General features: G+C 42.8%; 1 protein-coding gene across 2 annotated transcripts; it reads right to left on the bottom strand.

Annotated features, from left to right (window-relative positions):
• Nucleotides 1–188: 188 nt before the first annotated feature.
• LOC139387309 (protein C (inactivator of coagulation factors Va and VIIIa), a) lies at nucleotides 189–9,695 on the bottom strand. 2 transcript variants are annotated; one of them, XM_071133433.1, is made up of 10 exons: nucleotides 9,524–9,631; nucleotides 9,168–9,198; nucleotides 8,894–8,993; nucleotides 5,050–5,207; nucleotides 4,931–4,955; nucleotides 4,488–4,598; nucleotides 4,077–4,217; nucleotides 1,629–1,747; nucleotides 1,166–1,283; nucleotides 189–872 (listed from the first exon to the last, which is right to left on the bottom strand). In XM_071133433.1, the coding sequence occupies exons 3-10, from the start codon at nucleotides 8,961–8,963 to the stop codon at nucleotides 325–327; spliced, it is 1,290 nt and encodes a 429-aa protein (XP_070989534.1). In that variant the 5' UTR covers nucleotides 8,964–8,993; nucleotides 9,168–9,198; nucleotides 9,524–9,631; the 3' UTR covers nucleotides 189–324. The 2 variants fall into 2 exon arrangements, with proteins under 2 accessions (XP_070989534.1, XP_070989533.1); XM_071133432.1 differs by lacking the exon at nucleotides 9,168–9,198 and having other exon boundaries at nucleotides 9,524–9,695.
• Between the last annotated feature and the right edge of the window lie 2,418 nt (nucleotides 9,696–12,113).

Raw genomic sequence — 12,113 nt, 5'->3', positions numbered from 1 at the left:
CAGCAATGTTAGACTTTAGCTGGAGTAGGCCGTCTTCTTAAATAAGAATTTGTTCTTAACTGAATTGCCTAGTTAAATAAAATAAAAAATGTGAATTATACCAAAGGCCAGTATTCTACTGTACCTTTGTTTGTAAAGATGACAAAATAACAAATCTGCCAAGTAACATTAAAGAAAAACTGTGAAACTTGAGAATGTGTTGATTTATTTCACAAAGCATGTTACATATCTATACTGTAGCCGGGTGGATAGACTCAGTAGGGAGGATGGACGGAAGGAATTGGAAGCGTAGAGGGACTTGTCTTAGGGCTCAGGAGCTTTGTCTCACCCCTTCCGCACACTCTCAATCCACTCATTGTAGTTGGACACCTTGGTGTAGATGCCCAGTTTGTCCTCGTCACCACAGCCCTCACCCCAGGACACTAGGCCGATGAGGAACCAGGTATCACGGTACAAGGTGACCATTGGGCCGCCACTGTCGCCCTCGCATGCGTCCTCCCGCCGTCCTAACACACCGGCGCACAGAACATTGCCTGTCACGTTGTTGACCATCTGACGGGCACACAGCTCATGCTCCACCAGCGGCACCTCGATGAAGTTGAGGGCTGAGGTGAAACGCTGGGAGTTCTGCTCCTCCTTGCCCCAACCCGTCACCACTGTGCGTGTGCCGTTGAGGTGGAGCACACCCTGGGCCAGAGCGCGGCTAGGGAGGCATGCCGGGAGGATGTACTCGGAGAAGGAGACAGGAGAGGCCAGGCGCAACAGGGCGATGTCGTTGTCCACCGTGACTTTGTCATAGTTCGGGTGAGAGAAGGTCTTGATCACCGGCACAGTGACTTCGGTGCCCTCCAACTTATAGCGCTCGTAGTCACCTGTTGTTGAAATAGTAGATGAGTGAAAGTTAAATATGGATAATCAGTGATAAAGAGCGGGTTGCAGCAACATAGGATAAAGTGTTTTACAGCCACTGATAAGAAACACTCATTTTCCATTGCAATTGGTTTTAAACTTTTCTTTTGCATGCCCTATTGAACACTAACCTAATCTGGCCATGTATAGGGAGAAGAAGGTGAGAAGGATTGGTCTGCGAAGTGTATAATAATAATTATCATAATAATCAACTCACCTTGTATCGGGTTAGTGATGAAGGTATAATGTGACTTACCCAGTCTGACGCTGAAGCGAAGGCTACTGGTCAGGCAATGGGCTGCGGTGAGGACCCAGTTCTTATCAATTAAGACCCCGCCGCAGTGAAACTTCCCCTTTGCATTCAACACAAGAGCCTAAGACACACACACACACACAAACAACTTTATGAATTTTTAAAGCCGTATTACACTCCTAAATGTATGTTCGTCAGATGTTTTCAGATTTCCGCCATAGTCTAATGTCAACATGATTTCACATCCCACGTCATTGGTTGTATAGGTCCAGTTAGATGTTTCAACCCCAAATGAATGAAAAAGATAATATTGCCCTGAAAATCTGGAAATGTCTATCTTTTCCCTTTATCGGCTGGGAAGTGGAATCATCTTGACACTAGACTACTTTTGATGTCAGTTGTAGTGCATGGGTACTGAAACAGATTCAATGTATGGGTAGTGTATGGATCAAGGTATGGATGGTACCTGCCAGGGGCTCTCCCCCTTCTTGCCCATTTCTCCCCCTACCAGCCAGGGCAGTAGTCCTTGAATGGGTTTACTGTAGGAGGTCTTGGCCACCAGTATCTGCCCACAGGAGTGGGCACCTAAAGGTAAGAAGGAATGGAGAGAGACTGTACTGTACACTAAAACACAAGCAGTCACACATTAATGTGTCAGTGGAGGCTCCTCAGAGGAGGAAGGGGAGGGCCATTTCATAAAGATTTAAAAAGTTAAAAAACATTTCAAAAGTTATAATTTTTAGATAAAACTATACTAAATATAACAATAAAAAATATATATAACTTTCAGTTTCACTTTCTTAGCTAGCAAATAGTTTAGCCTACTGAAACACCCTGCTCAAACAGAGGGGTGCTATGTTAGCTAGCTGGCTATAACACATTATTTTTGTTGTTGTATTTTTCACCCCTTTTTTCTCCCCAATTGGTAGGAGTTACAGTCTTGTCTCACCGCTACAACTCCTGCACGGACTCAGGAGAGGCGAAGGTCAAGAGCCATGCATCCTCCAAAACACAACCCCATACTGCTTCTTGACACAATGCCCATCCAACCCAGAAGCCAGCCGCACCAATGTATTGGAGGGAACACCATACACCTGGCGACCGTGTCAGCGTGCACTGTGCCCGGCCCGCCACAGGAGAGCTAGTGCGCGATGAGACAAGGATATCCCTGCCGGCCAAGCCCTCCCTAACCCGGATGACACTTGGGCCTATTGTGCGCCGCCCCATGGGCCTCCCGGTCGCTGCCGGCTGCGACACAGCCTGGACTCGAACCAAGAATCTCTAGTGGCACAGCTAGAGTAGATGTAGATGCCCAGTTTGTCCTCGTTACTGACTGTAGACCACTGCGCCACTACAGAAGGCCCTGGCTATGACTTTTCAACACAACACTGGAACTCTTCCAACTCAAGGTAAGATTTTGGTATTACTAATTTATTGCCACCGGGCCCACTGGTGTAACTGCTTACTGACTGTACACCGTAACGTTACTGCATGAATGCAGCGGCCTAATATGGCGACAACGATGTAGGCTGTGTGTAGCGGTTTGGCTTGGAAAGTTTTTTTTGCCTGGTCACATACAGCTGATGTGTTGTGCATTGAGGTCCACAAGCAAAGGGAAGAGGTGAGAGGAGGAGAGTGCATATATGCGAGAAGGAATACAACGTGCCTGCTATGAAAGTGAACTGTGTTTACACGTGATCAGGGGTGTATTCATTCCGCCGATTCTGTTGAAAAAGTTCTTAAACGCAAGCAAATGGAACAAAACAGGGATAAACATACCTGAATTTGTCCAATAGAAACTCTCGTTTGCAACTGTTGGACTAATGATTACACCCTATATCAGCTAGGTGCAGGCAAGAGTGTGCAAGGCGGTATTGAATGTCACTGTGTGCCATGTATCACTGTTACCTCAAATTTGTCTCTCGACCTGTGGGCACCTATGTTGTAAACTTTCATTCATAGGCTAGGGTGTAGCAACCATGATGGGTATAGGGAAAATTGTAGTATCAGGTAGTAGCGTAAACCCATCGCTGTCACATTGAACTGGGTGACTAGAGTATGAATGAGAGTCATCCAATATGCTGTAATAGAAATAAGGCCATTTTGTCCACCCTTTAATGTCACTGACCGCCACTGGTGTGTGTGATTTATTTTCGAATGCATTGTTTTGAATTATAAACTGGGTGGGTCGAGCCCTGAATGCTGATTGGCTGACAGCCGTGGTATATCAGACCACAGGCATGACAAAACAGTTATTTTTACTGCTCGAATTACGTTGGTAAACAGGTTATAATAGCAATAAGGCTCCTCTGGGATTTGTGATAAGGCACTCCGCATTGCGTCGTGCTAGAGGACAGCCCTTAGCCGTGGTATATTGGCCATATACCACACCCTCCCGTTCCTTATTGCTTAATTATAATGACCCAACCGAAGCACGGTGGGTGGGTTGTTCACTTTGATGCCTCGCTCAATTAGAACGTATCTCTATTTTCATTTATTTGGGCACCGTAGACACACAAAACACAAAACATTTTGTCATTATGAACTTTTTTTTAGCTCAAATTGAAGAGGTATCTAAGGGTTGAGGCGTTACCATACATGCTAAATTAGACCAATTTATCCACACAACACAACATAGCTGTCAGCAAAGATGGAAACACAACATCGCTGTCCCATCCTTTCCACCTGTCTCATTCTGCTTTCTCCACCTGCTCGAGTTTTTTGTTTAAGACACACATGGATGAACATTTCCAAAACACTGTGTACTCTTGTACACATTTTTACAACACATACTTACAAGTTAGACAATCCCCTACATAAATGTTATCCCGTTTGAGGAGAATTCCCTGTACCACAGAAAAGAGCCAGGCATAGCCAGGATTGTTTCTAAACAGGGCCCCAGAGTAATTCTTACCTTCGGGGACACAGTGTCTAGAGTTTTGGTGGAGACGGTATCCCTGGACACAGCTGCAGGTACGCCTCAGGCCATCCTTGTGGTTTTGGCACTCATGGTCACAACCACCGTTGGCTATTGCACAATTAGTGGCTGTGCTAGCTAAACACAACAGACCGTATCAAAGCCAAAACACAAAGAAGCACTGACACAAGGAACAGAACCAGAGACGAAACAAGTACTCTCCCAGACAAAACACACAAATCAGAAAAGACGTTTCACATCACAGACATGACAAACACATGTTAATGTTTGTTTCTCATATATTAGAAAACAGAAAGTTGATCACAGAAAAAGATACACAACAAACACTCAAAAGTCAAGAACATCGCAGGTGCAAACGTATCAAACACAGCGGTGTCAGGGGCTCACGTTGGTCGCAGTCTTTTCCCTCAAATCCTAGATTGCAGCGGCAGGCATAGGACTGGTAGAGGTCCACACAGGTCCCATTCACACATGGGTTTGAAATGCACTGGTTTCCATCTAAGATTCACACCAAAGACAGATGTAACCCTGAACAATAAGCAGCCCAAACAACATGGCAACATTTTCTCTCCATCACAGGACAGAAGCTTTGTACGCTGTGTCTGAGAGGTACAGTACATTGACACAGGGAGACCGACAGTGAAGCTGTTTTGGTAGAAAACATTTGCTTGTAGTTTAAACATTGTGTAGATATCTGTTTGTTCATTCAACTGATTCCCGAAAATACATGTTTGCCAATGTCCTTACAAAGTGTACAACATAAATAGTATAAAATGCAAGGCAGTTAGAAGGATATATGAGTCTATTCGGAAACAAAAGACTTCACTGACCTGTATAAACCGTCCAGAATTCCAACTGAAAAGTAGTAGAAAACTGTCAATGTCTATTATTCCTTACAGAAATGGTATACTCAAAAACGTAACATGTAATTGAATTAAAAACAGCTTACCGTGGCTTCCCTGGCTATGAAAATCTCCCTTGCCTCCTCAAACTCACATCTCTCCTCCAGGCATTCCCGCTCCATCGATGGAGGCTTCAGTTCCTCCAGGAAGGTGTTGGCCCTTTTGGAGCGCAGAAGCATGTGGGCCTCAGGACCACTGGAAAACACTGACCAACAAAACCAGGTATGTTCATAACAGGGAGGGACTACCAGGGAGGGACTACCATGTACCAGTGGTAAGCTGTCTCAGGATGGTAAGTTGGTGGTTGAATATATCCCTCTAGTGGTGTGGGGACTGTGCTTTGGCAAAGTGGGTGGGGTTATATCCTTCCTGTTTGGCCCTGTCCGGGTGTGTCCTCAGATGGGGCCACAGTGTCTCCTGACCCATCCTGTCTCAGCCTCCAGTATTTATGCTGCAGTAGTTTACAGTGCCTTGCGAAAGTATTCGGCCCCCTTGAACTTTGCGACCTTTTGCCACATTTCAGGCTTCAAACATAAAGATATAAAACTGTATTTTTTGTGAAGAATCAACAACAAGTGGGATACAATCATGAAGTGGAACGACATTTATTGGATATTTCAAACTTTTTTAACAAATCAAAAACTGAAAAATTGGGCGTGCAAAATTATTCAGCCCCCTTAAGTTAATACTTTGTAGCGCCACCTTTTGCTGCGATTACAGCTGTAAGTCGCTTGGGGTATGTCTCTATCAGTTTTGCACATCGAGAGACTGACATTTTTTCCCATTCCTCCTTGCAAAACAGCTCGAGCTCAGTGAGGTTGGATGGAGAGCATTTGTGAACAGCAGTTTTCAGTTCTTTCCACAGATTCTCGATTGGATTCAGGTCTGGACTTTGACTTGGCCATTCTAACACCTGGATATGTTTATTTTTGAACCATTCCATTGTAGATTTTGCTTTATGTTTTGGATCATTGTCTTGTTGGAAGACAAATCTCCGTCCCAGTCTCAAGTCTTTTGCAGACTCCATCAGGTTTTCTTCCAGAATGGTCCTGTATTTGGCTCCATCCATCTTCCCATCAATTTTAACCATCTTCCCTGTCCCTGCTGAAGAAAAGCAGGCCCAAACCATGATGCTGCCACCACCATGTTTGACAGTGGGGATGGTGTGTTCAGCTGTGTTGCTTTTACGCCAAACATAACGTTTTGCATTGTTTCCAAAAAGTTCAATTTTGTTTTCATCTGACCAGAGCACCTTCTTCCACATGTTTGGTGTGTCTCCCAGGTGGCTTGTGGCAAACTTTAAACAACACTTTTTATGGATATCTTTAAGAAATGGCTTTCTTCTTGCCACTCTTCCATAAAGGCCAGATTTGTGCAATATACGACTGATTGTTGTCCTATGGACAGAGTCTCCCACCTCAGCTGTAGATCTCTGCAGTTCATCCAGAGTGATCATGGGCCTCTTGGCTGCATCTCTGATCAGTCTTCTCCTTGTATGAGCTGAAAGTTTAGAGGGACGGCCAGGTCTTGGTAGATTTGCAGTGGTCTTATACTCCTTCCATTTCAATATTATCGCTTGCACAGTGCTCCTTGGGATGTTTAAAGCTTGGGAAATCTTTTTGTATCCAAATCCGGCTTTAAACTTCTTCACAACAGTATCTCGGACCTGCCTGGTGTGTTCCTTGTTCTTCATGATGCTCTCTGCGCTTTTAACGGACCTCTGAGACTATCACAGTGCAGGTGCATTTATACGGAGACTTGATTACACACAGGTGGATTGTATTTATCATCATTAGTCATTTAGGTCAACATTGGATCATTCAGAGATCCTCACTGAACATCTGGAGAGAGTTTGCTGCACTGAAAGTAAAGGGGCTGAATAATTTTGCACGCCCAATTTTTCAGTTTTTGATTTGTTAAAAAAGTTTGAAATATCCAATAAATGTCGTTCCACTTCATGATTGTGTCCCACTTGTTGTTGATTCTTCACAAAAAAATACAGTTTTATATCTTTATGTTTGAGGCCTGAAATGTGGCAAAAGATCGCAAAGTTCAAGGGGGCCGAATACTTTCGCAAGGCACTGTATGTGTCGGGGGGCTAGGGTCAGTTTGTTATATCTGGAGTACTTCTCCTGTCCTATACGGTGTCCTGTGTGAATCTAAGTGTGCATTCTCTAATTCTCTCCTTCTCTCTTTCTTTCTCTCTCTCGGAGGACCTGAGCCCTAGGACCACGCCCCAGGACTACCTGACATGATGACTCCTTGCTGTCCCCAGTCCACCTGACCGTGCTGCTGCTCCAGTTTAAACTGTTCTGCCTTATTATTATTCGACCATGCTGGTCATTTATGAACATTTGAACATCTTGGCCATGTTCTGTTATAATCTCCACCCGGCACAGCCAGAAGAGGACTGGCCATCCCACATATGCTCTCTCTAATTCTCTCTTTCTTTCTCTCTCTCGGAGGACCTGAGCCCTAGGACCATGCCCCAGGAATACCTGACATGATGACTCCTTGCTGTCCCCAGTCCACCTGACTGTGCTGCTGCTCCAGTTTCAACTGTTCTGCCTTATTATTATTCGACCATGCTGGTCATTTATGAACATTTGAACATCTTGGCCATGTTCTGTTATAATCTCCACCTGGCACAGCCAGAAGAGGACTGGCCACCCCACATAGCCTGGTTCCTCTCTAGGTTTCTTCCTAGGTTTTGGCCTTTCTAGGGAGTTTTTCCTAGCCACCGTGCTTCTACACCTGCATTGCTTGCTGTTTGGGGTTTTAGGCTGGGTTTCTGTACAGCACTTTGAGATATCAGCTGATGTACGAAGGGCTATATAAATACATTTGATTTGATTTGATTTGTGTAAAATACTTAAGTAAAAATACTTTAAAGCACTACTTAAGTAGATTTTTTGGGGTATCTGTACTATACTTTACTATTTAGATTTTTGACAACTACTTTTACTTCACTACATTCCTAAAGAAAATAATGTACTTTTTACTCCATACATTTACCCTTACACCCAAAATACTTGTTACATTTTAACAGGAAAATAGTCCAATTTATCCACTTAAAAAGAAAACATCCCTGGTCATCCCTACTGCCTCTGATCTGGTGGACTCACTAAACACAAATGCTTCATTTTAAAAATAATGTCTGACTGTTGGAGTGTGCCCTTGGCTATCAGTAAAAAAAAATAAAACACAAGAAAATGTGCCTTCTGGTTTGCATACCATAAGGAATTTGAAATTATTCATAGTTTTACTTTTGATACTTTATATTTTATATATATTTGAGCAATTCCATTTACTTTTAATACTTAAGTATATTTAAAACCAAATACTTTTAGACTTTTACTCAAGTAGTATTTCAATGAGTGACTTTCACTTTTACTTGAGTCATTTTCTATGAAGGTTTCTTTACTTTTACTACAGTATGACATTTGGGTACTTTTTCCCACCACTGCCATGTACTTGTCCAATATGAAACTTTCATTTTTGCTTTGCATTGCCATTGGCAACTTCTATTAGACCTCAATGAACTGTCTTGTAAGGTTTAAATGTTATTCAATGTGCTTGTGCAACATGGCACACAAGCTTTCAGGAAATGTAACTCTTTAAGCACCAGAACTGTGCATTGTTGTAGTCCTGTGATATTTGGAATTACAACACCTTTGCTATCTACACACAACCCAATCACTGGTTTCTCCTATTGCACATGCAGTACTATTATATACTATATAGAAACATGACAAAAATACATAAACATTTTGCAGTGTTTGTCCGTACAGCTGTGACCTTACAGGCGATTGCATCATATTGGTGGTGGACAATATGTTTAATGCCATTGAAAAACGTGCTACTGGGTCTTCAGATTATACATTTTTTTACCTGATGTGCTGAGAGCTGAAGCTGACCACAAAGCGAGAGCCGCAGTCACACAGAGGAAAAGCTTGCCCATGATGTCTACAGAACCTGCAGCCAATGGAAACTGTCCACAGGGAACACATTTGTGAATGGTAGCATAGAGATGTATGTTTACGTTAATCTGATGTTCACACAGTAGCTGTACACTCAGTATTTATTAACAAGTTCTATTGGTATAAGATCTATATCTTCATTAAACCACATTAATTACTGCTAAATAAAAATAGAGGTCCCATACCAAACTCAATTATCTCCACTTCAATGTTTTTCTTTAAGACACAGAGATTCAAATATTAGTGATACATAGAGAAACAAAAACTGGTGTGCTAATTCCCTATGCTTTGGGTTACTTCGGTTGCATCTTTCCTCATGCAACGTTTATAAAGATATGACTAGCGACTGTGGAATCTCCACAAACATGGCCCTATCCAAATGATAGGAGGAGGGACACATGCCCATAGAGTGAATTAGCATTGACTCATGACCTTGCCATCAACTAATAAAAACATATCATTGATCAAACCAGACCATTTTCAGATGAAAAAGAGAAATGCCAAAACAAAGCATTCATTAAAATATATATTTTTTACTCACATCTTCAGAAACAAGGCCGGGACAGGACTGACGGGATGTGCTGTTTAAACTGTGTTAATGACTAACTACAGATGTTTACTGTGAGTCCACAGTCTGTGTTACTAATGTCCAGCTCAGTCAGTGTTCCCTAACACAATACTCACCTCCCATTCTAACCTGAGCACGCACAAATGAGCAAAAGCACACGCAAGCCACACATGAATACACATTAATTATGGTCATACACATAAAATCAAATGTTGTCATTAATATGTACATACATCTTGTTATATAATGTACTAAATTCTGTTAAATCATTCATAGTTATTAAGTAAGAAACATGTAAGAGATACATGACAAAATAGTACAAACAAGCATGCTCCCTGCTCATAATACTTTATGTATGTAATTATAGATGTTTATGAGCAGCTATTAGCAACTCTGTTGTTGATAGTGCATTATGCATAGCTCATAAGGCATTGTGAATGTGCTTATAATGCATAATGGAGAAGGAATTCATATGAAGGGTTACCAATACTTTCAAAAAATCCTGTTAAGTTGGGTCAAAAGTGGATAACGATGCTATACGGACAAACTCAAATCATCCCTGTCCATGAAAGGCATGAAGATATGAATGATTGCCACGACTTCCCTCTCTTTGTCCGGGCGGGGTTCGGCGGTCGATGTCACCGGCCTTCTAGCCAACACTGATCCATTTTTCATTTTCCATTGGTTTTGTCTTGTCTTCCTTCACACCTGGTTCCAATCCCATCAATTACATGTCGTGTATTTAACCCTCTGATTCCCCTCATGTCCTTGTCGGAGATTGTTTGATTGTATGTGATGTGCATGTATTATGTTGGTGTGCAACGGGTTTTGTACCCACTTTTGTTATTTTGTACATTTCATTTTTTTGGAGTTTTATCAACATTTATTAAACACACTCCGTTTTTACCAAGTTCGTTCTCCTGCGCCTGACTTCCCTGCCACCAACACGCACCCTTTACAATGATAACTCTAATTTTTCAATTATGTAACACACACTCCCATGCAAATTCACAACTCAGAAAGAGGGAAGGCATCAAATAGCCTCCTTAAAATACTACTGTCCTTCTCAACACAAAAGCTTAGGAAGCCTCAATTTAAAGCTCAAAGTACTTGAAACTTAAACACATAGGACTAGATATAGACGAACAATAGAGCACAGAGAAAAGCATGAATAAATGTGTGCGCACACGCGCATCCACACACATACATACGAGTACACACACACATTGACATACTACACCTTCGATATACTGTTGAAATGGCACAAAGATGAGAAAGAGCAGAGGGTACTAGAAACCAGAGGCACATTGACAACAACACATCACCTTCGGTTGGCCTGTATTTGAGTCTGAGAGCGTGGAAATGAGGCCAGTTATTGGGGTTAGCCATTCATCCTCCATTATCCTCATTGTGCTTGAGCCTTGTTTCTATGGCTCAGGTTTCTGTTGTATCCACACTGTTGATTTATTACAGAACCGGCCTGGATAATAGAGTTCTGCGGGGGGAACAAAGGTGTTTGGAGCAAAGGTTGTGGTTATTCCCCAGGACACTATGGGTACAGAACTGGCCGTCCCGCTAGGCGGTCCCCCACGCGTAACAGGGTCAGGGGTTTGTTTTGGTCGCTAGGGGCCTGTTTTGTGTCCCAGACCAGTTTACCGGTCCACCCTAATCCTCTTTCCCTGAAACATGTGAGAAGCACAGTCATCATTGGTGGGGCTTCATTCGTACCCACAAAATGTGAATGCGCAGATTTGATCGTAAAGACATACAGTATATCACAAAAGTGAGTACACCCCTCACATTTTTGTCAATATTTGACTATATTTTTTAATGTGACAACACTGAAGAAATGACACTTTGCTACAATGTAAAGTAGTGAGTGTACAGCTTGTATAACAGTGTAAATTTGCTGTCCCCTCAAAATAACTCAACACACAGCCATTCATGTCTAAACCGCTGGCAACAAAAGTGAGTACACCCCTAAGTGAAAATGTCCAAAATGGGCCCAATTAGCCATTTTCCCTCCCCGGTGTCATGTGACTTGTTAGTGTTACAAGGTCTCAGGTGTGAATGGGGAGCAGGTGTGTTAAATTTGGTGTCATTGCTCTCACACTCCTTCATACTGAATGGTCACTGGAAGTTCAACATGGCACCTCATGGCAAAGAACTCTCTGAGGATCTGAAAAAATTGTTGCTCTACATAAAGATGGCCTGGGCTATAAGAAGATTGCCAAGACCCTGAAACTGAGCTGCAGCACGGTGGCCAAGACCATACAGCGGTTTAACTGGACAGGTTCCACTCAGAACAGGCCTCGCCATGGTCGACCAAAGAAGTTGAGTGCACGTGCTCAGTGTCATATCCAGAGGTTGTCTTTGGGAAATAGACGTATGAGTGCTGCCAGCATTGCTGCAGAGGTTGAAGGGGTGGGGGGTCAGCCTGTCAGTGCTCAGACCATACGCCATACACTGCATCAAATTGGTCTGCATGGCTGTCGTCCCAGAAGGAAGCCTCTTCAAAAGATGATGCACAAGAGAGCCCACAAACAGTTTGCTGAAGACAAGC

This window comes from Oncorhynchus clarkii, chromosome 28 (assembly GCF_045791955.1).
Source record: "Oncorhynchus clarkii lewisi isolate Uvic-CL-2024 chromosome 28, UVic_Ocla_1.0, whole genome shotgun sequence".
In the NCBI taxonomy this organism is placed as follows: domain Eukaryota; kingdom Metazoa; phylum Chordata; class Actinopteri; order Salmoniformes; family Salmonidae; genus Oncorhynchus; species Oncorhynchus clarkii.
This window is presented reverse-complemented; position numbering and strand designations above follow the sequence as displayed.

Coding starts and splice junctions, on each gene's coding strand:
- LOC139387309 (XM_071133432.1), bottom strand. CDS start 8,963: ATGGGCAAGCTTTTCCTCTGTGTGACTGCGGCTCTCGCTTTGTGGTCA. Junction 4,956..5,049: donor TCATAGCCAGGGAAGCCACG/GTAAGCTGTTTT, acceptor ACTACTTTTCAG/TTGGAATTCTGGACGGTTTA. Junction 4,218..4,487: donor GGGAAAAGACTGCGACCAAC/GTGAGCCCCTGA, acceptor TGTTGTGTTTAG/CTAGCACAGCCACTAATTGT.